This window comes from Myotis lucifugus, unplaced genomic scaffold (genome assembly GCF_000147115.1).
Source record: "Myotis lucifugus unplaced genomic scaffold, Myoluc2.0 scaffold_1345, whole genome shotgun sequence".
In the NCBI taxonomy this organism is placed as follows: Eukaryota; Metazoa; Chordata; class Mammalia; order Chiroptera; family Vespertilionidae; genus Myotis; species Myotis lucifugus.
This window is the reverse complement of record NW_005872393.1, coordinates 48403-55329: the sequence shown is the minus strand read 5'-3', so window position 1 is coordinate 55329 and position 6927 is coordinate 48403. Positions and strand designations below refer to the sequence as shown.

At 63.3% G+C, this 6927-nt stretch overlaps 1 protein-coding gene across 1 annotated transcript in view; it reads left to right on the top strand.

Moving 5' to 3' along the window:
• The window catches only part of ITPR3 (inositol 1,4,5-trisphosphate receptor type 3), a gene marked incomplete at its 5' end in the record, with an annotated part of 27095 nt that overhangs the window by 11764 nt on the left and 8404 nt on the right, over positions 1-6927 (top strand). Inside the window, 12 exon segments of the mRNA XM_023748382.1 lie at positions 1190-1841; positions 2242-2432; positions 2876-3024; positions 3182-3290; positions 3387-3477; positions 3591-3760; positions 5058-5232; positions 5408-5592; positions 5745-5945; positions 6082-6192; positions 6571-6666; positions 6769-6870. Of these exon segments, the coding sequence (XP_023604150.1) occupies positions 1190-1841; positions 2242-2432; positions 2876-3024; positions 3182-3290; positions 3387-3477; positions 3591-3760; positions 5058-5232; positions 5408-5592; positions 5745-5945; positions 6082-6192; positions 6571-6666; positions 6769-6870 (2232 nt within the window).

Here is a 6927-nt window from a genome sequence, read left to right as displayed (position 1 = left end):
TAGGGACTCTGCGCAAGTGAACTGAGTGGGGGGCGTGAAAGGATAGGAAAGACGGATAGAGACAATAGCTGGGTCTCGGTGCCCCCTGATGAGGAGACAGCACCCACAAGCCGTGTCTTTATTTTATAGCAGATGCCACGAGGCAAAGTAGGGGCGTGATCACGTTGTTTATAGCATTCTCGTGAGTTCCAACCTCACTCAACTACATGCACCTGAACTCTATCACAAGGCATGTGGGGCTACGTGTTTGGACCATAGGTTCAAGCTTAAAACCACAGCCGTTGGCTATAATTGTGCTGGGAGGGCCCTGCCCTCCAGCTGGGACTTGCACGTGGCAATGAGAGGACCCTGTCCTTTCATTAGTCCGAGGCTTGGACCTGGCCGAAACACTGTAGCCGCGCCCCATAGGGAACGTTGTGGAGTGAAAGAAGATGTAGTGTGGAGGACTGAGAAAGGTATGTTGAGATGGTTTGGACATATAGAGAGGATGAACGAAAGGAGACGAAACAAGTATACAGGACGAGTGTGGATGGGAGAGTTGGAAGGGGTCGACCTCAGCGAACGTACCTCAATCAGACTGAGGACGTTTTTAGCAAAGGCCAGCTTAGCAGTACCCTAATTAAGTTAATAACAATGTACCTACCTATATAGTTTAGGTTTAAAAAAATTTGGCTATCAAAAGAAATTTCAGTTGTTGTACTGTTGATATTTGGCTCTGTTGATTGATGCATTTGCCGACCACTGGTCTACGCTGGTAACCAATTTCCCCCAAGTTCCCCATTTCAAACAGCAAACATTTACGTTACTGTGATCATGTTCTACAGTGAACATTATGGCCTCACAGTGTCTGTGCTCAGGACTGAAGTGGGGACTTTCCGTAGAGCAGGACTTCCTCACTCACTCGGGGTGATGGGTGCTGGGTGCCAGGGACGCCTGGCTGCACTGCCTCACCCACCGGAGGCCGGTGGCACGCTTCCCACAGCGGACGGCAGAGCAGAGCTGGGGGCGGGCGACTGACAGCGAGCTGGCGTGGACCTGTTGTCCCTAACGGGATAGGTAGACAGTGCATACGCTTTCTCTCCACTGAGCCCCGGCCCCAGCCGATGCCCAGACTTCACAGCTCAGAGCCCTGGAATGGAAGGGCCGGGCTCCCTGGAGGAAGGGGCTGCCACATCCCTGAGTCACACAGGAACCCCGGAAGGAAGCCAGTGAGGGGTGGGCGCAGTGGGCAGTGCCGCTGAGGGCGGCCAGAAAACTGCTGGTCCCACTCACAGCGAGGGGGTGTGTCCTTGGACACCGTGTCTGGACTGGGGGACTCTGGTCATTAGTATCTGCGTCCCCTGCCCCTCACCGGCCCCAGGCAGAGTGGGGCGAGTGGAGCTGTGGGGTCAGAGGGAGGGAGAGACTTCTCGAAGTGTGCCTTTTTATTACCTTTAAACCAGCAAACATGTCAGCTTTTCACAGCATGAATTTATTTAAAAAGATTTCTAAAGGAAGAAAAAGGTCAGCAACGGCTGCGAGGCCAGACGCGGACCTGGGGGAGTGGGCAGTGAGTGGGCAGGCTGTGCACTGCGAGGACGGGGTGCCTCTTCCCACTGGCACAGCCCAGGGTCGCTTTTGGGGGCTGTCCTCCACCCGTGCCGGCCTCAGGGGCTCTGGTGCCCGGGCGGGGCTGCCCAGGGCGGAGGCGGGCGGCTGCAGCGGGCGTTGCTTCTCGCAGACACACCAGACGATCGTGGTGCAGCTGCTGCAGTCCACCACGCGGCTGCTCGAGTGCCCGTGGCTGCAGCAGCAGCACAAGGGCTCAGTGGAGGCCTGCATCCGGACCCTGGCCATGGTGGGTGAGTGCCCTCCGGCGCCCCGGGCGCCTGCCCACAGTAGACACGTTGTCCCTAAGCGCACCCGTCCCCTGCTCCCAGGCGCTTCTCAGTAAGTCCTTCTTGGTGTCTGACTGGCGCATTGGCAGTGGGAGAAGGTGTTCTCCCGAGTCCGTCCTGGAGGAGAAGGCTGGGTGGCCGTCCTCACAGGGAGCGGGGAGGCCTGTAGGTGGTTAGGGAGAGTGGGCAGGGATCCAGGGTGGAATTAAAGAGACAGAAACCCCCTCTTTTACCCAAACAGAAGAGGGCACCTCATCCAAGTGGGGCCAGGTGGGGTCCCCTCGGGGTAGTTCACCTTGCTCCCCAGCAGGCAGCCCTGGCTCTGCCCCCCCCGGCTGGCTCAGCCTCCCACCTCTCCCCCCAGCCAAGGGCCGGGGCATCTCGCTGCCCATGGACCTGGATGCCCACATCAGCTTGCTGCTCAGCAGTGGCGCCAGCTGTGTGGCTGCCGCCCAGCGGAACGCTTCCAACTACAAGGCGGCCACGCGGGCCTTCCCGCGAGTCACCCCCACGGCCAACCAGTGGGACTACAAGAACATCATCGAGAAACTGCAGGTGGGTGTGGGCGGCCACGGGAGTGGTTGGGGAGGGCGGGTGCTTGAGGAGCACCCCTTCCTGTGCTGCCCGCGCCCTCCTCGGGGGCTGCTCACTGCAGGGAGAACCCAGGGCCCGCCGGTGGGGTTGGTGCTCACGGGGTCAGGACCCTGCACAGTCCTGGCAGCACCTGTCCGCTCAGGCCGTGCACCTGTCCACTGTCTTGTTGGCCTGTAATTACCCCACGGCACGAGACAGGCTCAGAGGGGGAAAGGGGTTGCCCAAGGTCACAGCTAGAGGAGGGCCCGCAGCTCCCAGCCAGGGGCTCTGAGCAGACAGACAGCATCCTTTGTGCGGGGCCCTGTGGGGCAGTCGTGGGGCTGCTTGGTGTGGGGTGGGGATGGCACCTCTGGGGCCCGGGCCTCCTGCATCTCCCATGGTGGTGACCCTGCCCACCCACCCAGGACATCATCACGGCCCTGGAGGAGCGCCTGAAGCCCCTGGTGCAGGCCGAGCTGTCCGTGCTGGTGGACGTCCTGCACTGGCCCGAGCTGCTCTTCCTGGAGGGCAGCGAGGCCTACCAGCGCTGCGAGAGCGGGGGCTTCCTGTCCAAGTGAGGGGCGCGGTGGGGGGCAGCAGCCGAGGCAGGGAGGGGCCCAGCAGGGACCGGAGGGCCCACAGGTGGGAGGCTGGGTGTTCCCGCCCGGGATGGGGCCGGGCGGTGTCCAGAGGGAGACAGCGGGGCTGCCCGTGTGCCTCCACCCGCGCAGGCTGATCCAGCACACCAAGGACCTCATGCAGTCGGAGGAGAAGCTGTGCGTCAAGGTGCTGCGGACTCTGCAGCAGATGCTGCTCAAGAAGGCCAAGTACGGGGACCGGGTGAGTGCCAGGCGGCGGCCGGGCGGCAGGGCCGGGACTGCGGGGCCACCGACGAAAGGGTGCGAAGTGCACTGTGGGCCTCGCTCCTCCCCGCAGGGCAACCAGCTACGCAAGATGCTGCTGCAAAACTACCTCCAGAACCGCAAGTCCAGCTCGCGGGGGGACCTCCCGGACCCCATGGGCGTCGGTCAGTACTGCCTCCCCGCTGTGCCCCCGGGTGGCCCGCCTGCCCAGGCCCTGGGCCTTCCCTCCCGCTCTCCCACCCCATTCGCTCCCCTCAAGTGAGTCCCCCCACGCCAGGCCTGGACCAGGACTGGTCCGCCATCGCGGCCACCCAGTGCCGGCTGGACAAGGAGGGGGCCACCAAGCTGGTGTGTGACCTCATCACCAGCACCAAGAACGAGAAGGTCTTCCAGGAGAGCATCGGCCTGGCCATCCGCCTGCTGGACGGCGGCAACACCGAGATCCAGGTGCGGAGCGGGGTGCGGGGCCAGGCCCTCGCTGCCCGTGGGCGGGGCCTCCCACGCAGGAGGGGACAGCGTGCCAAGACGCTGAGGCCATGGGGGCTTCGCTGCCGGGCAGGGCGCCGGTGGGCAGCTCCACCTCCCACACCCGCCCCTGTGTCACGTGGCCACTTTTCTTTTTTAAAGTATATTTTTATTGATTTCTGAGAGCAAGGGAGAGGGAGAGAGAGATAGAAACATCAATGATGAGAATCATGGATTGGCTGCCTCCTGCATGCCCCACACTGGGAATTGAACCCACAACCCAGGCATGTGCCCTGACCAGGAATGGAACCGTGACCTCCTGGTTCATTGGTCGATGCTCAGCCATTGAGCCACGCTGGCCGGCCACGTGGCCACGTTTCTATCCACACCCACCTTGCTCTGCTCCAGCCAGGCCTGAGCCTGCGTCCCACCACCCTGCCCTGCGTTAGGCCCACTTTCTTGCCTCAGGCCTCTCCTCCTCTTCTACATCCTCCTCAGCTCTTGGTGCCCAGCTAGAGGCCTGCCTCCTCCCCAAAGCCCTCTTTGCAGCTTTATCCCCACTCGTTCTTTCGTTCTTTCAGTGAGTGCATGGAGGGCCCTCTGTGCCGGGCAGTGAGCAAAAGAGACAACCCTTGTGCTCTTGGCACTTACACCCCCGTGAGGCAACAGCCAATGACTGTAATCTCTACCTGACGGGAGGGCGTGCTGGGGGGGGATCATCCAGGCAGGGCATCTTAGAGGGAGTGTGGGGAAGGCCGGAGGTGAGCTCTGGACAGTGGGCAGGGTGCCCCGGGCAGAGCAGGCAGCTGGCACGAAGGTCGTGAATAGGAAGTGGCTGCTGTGGCTGGAAGAGGTGGAGGAGGCGTCAGCGGCGGGGCCTGGGGTCAGAGAGGTGGTAGGCTGTCTGTCGCCTGGCCTCCTGGGCACTGAGGGGCCACTGCAGGGTTTCGAGCAGAGGAGGGAAGTGACTTAGATGTCCGGGGGACCCCTGGCTGCTGTGGGCACAGATGAAGGCCAAGGGCAGACGCAGACGGTGGTCAGGGGCCAGCGCCAGCCTCCAGCATCAGTGACAGCAGTTACAGCCCCACCTGCGGGTGCAGGGCTGGCTCTGGCTCCCCAGCCTCAGTCTGGTTCGGGCGTGTCTGGGGGCCCATCTGTGCCCCATCCCTGTCCCTGCTGGTGCCCCCAGCACAGGACAGAGGACTCGGGGCCTCCCCAGGGCTGCTGAGAGCCGGGCCCAGTGCTGAGGCTGCCTCCCCGTCTAACCGTCCACCCCCAGAAATCCTTCTACAACCTGATGACGAGCGACAAGAAGTCCGAGCGCTTCTTCAAGGTGCTGCACGACCGCATGAAGCGGGCGCAGCAGGAGACCAAGTCCACGGTGGCCGTCAACATGAGCGACCTGGGCAGCCAGCCCCGCGAGGACCGGGAGCCAGCAGACCCCACCACCAAAGGTCAGGGTGGGGGCCAGGGACACGGTGGGGTGCTGGCTGGTGGGGTCAGAGGGTTCAGGGGGAGGGCGGCACAGAACAGGGATAAAGCTCAGGATGTGCAGGGGGGCTCAGGGTGGGAGCCCAGGGTGAGGGCCCGCCCGCCAGCAGCCCAGCCTCACCAGGCCTCTCCCCGCAGGCCGTGTGGCCTCCTTCTCCATGCCCTGCTCCTCCTCCCGCTACTCGCTGGGCCCCAGCCTGCGCCGGGGGCACGAGGTGGGCGAGCGTGTGCAGAGCAACGAGATGGGCACGTCTGTGCTCATCATGCAGCCCATCCTGCGCTTCCTGCAGCTGCTGTGTGAGAACCACAACCGGGACCTGCAGGTGAGCGCCCGCCGCGCCCGACCCTTCCCGTCCTGCAGGCAGCCTGCGGCCTCTGCTCTGCGGCTGGTGGCCCCAGCCCTGCAGCAGCAGGAGCAGTCCCCTGGCCTCCCCCGCCCCCAGCCACACCACACCCCCTCACCTGTGCTCTGCAGAACTTCCTGCGCTGTCAGAACAACAAGACCAACTACAACCTGGTGTGCGAGACGCTGCAGTTCCTGGACATCATGTGCGGCAGCACCACGGGCGGCCTGGGGCTGCTGGGGCTCTACATCAACGAGGACAATGTGGGGCTCGTCATCCAGACCCTGGAGACCCTCACCGAGTACTGCCAGGGCCCCTGCCACGAGAACCAGGTGAGCAGCCGGGCGCCGGCAGCAGCGGGTGAGCGTGGCCGTGGAGGATGGAGCAGGCTGGCGAGGGAGCGGCTGAGTCTCCTGAGCCACCGCAGTACTGAGGGCCTGGGCCCCGCGTCCCCCCTGCTCCTGCCAGACCTGCATCGTGACGCACGAGTCCAACGGCATCGACATCATCACTGCGCTCATTCTCAACGACATCAGCCCCCTGTGCAAGTACCGGATGGACCTGGTGCTGCAGCTCAAGGTGGGGCCCGGGCAGCTCTCGCGTGTGTGCACGTGATGTGTGCATGTGCAGGCATGTGACGTATGCAGGTTGCGTGTGTGTAGTATGTGTCTGTTTATTTGTACACACGAGTGAATGTGTGAGCAAACATGCCGGGTGTACACTACTCTAGAAGCACACATATTCCGGGTTTATCTGAGGGCCTCCTGTCTGTGCCTGCGTCTGGGGGTCGTGTGCCTGCCACAGCGTGGGGTGAAGCTGTGGGTGGCCTGGACAAGTGGGACACTTCTCGGCAAGCCCCCAGAGTCTGGGGTATGGGGAGGGTGGGAGGGGCTGTTATGGAGTAATGGGGGGGAAGGAGGGGGCTCCCGCAGACTGTGGCCGGTCTCCCCCTCCCAGGACAACGCCTCCAAGCTGCTCCTGGGGCTGATGGAGAGCCGGCACGACAGTGAGAACGCCGAGCGCATCCTCATCAGCCTGCGGCCACAGGAGCTGGTAGGCTGGGCGTGGGAGGTGGGAAGGTGGGGGGTGTGGGCATGGGGGTGAGGGCCCCCACACCCCAGGAAGAGGGCATTCGAGCAGGCACTGCCCCGCCAGGTGGACGTCATCAAGAAGGCCTACCTGCAGGAGGAGGAGCGTGAGAACTCAGAGGTGAGCCCGCGTGAAGTGGGCCACAACATCTACATCCTGGCACTGCAGGGTATCAATCCCCCCCCCCCGGCCCCCCGTGTTTTCGTACTCGTGCCCCCCCTGGGC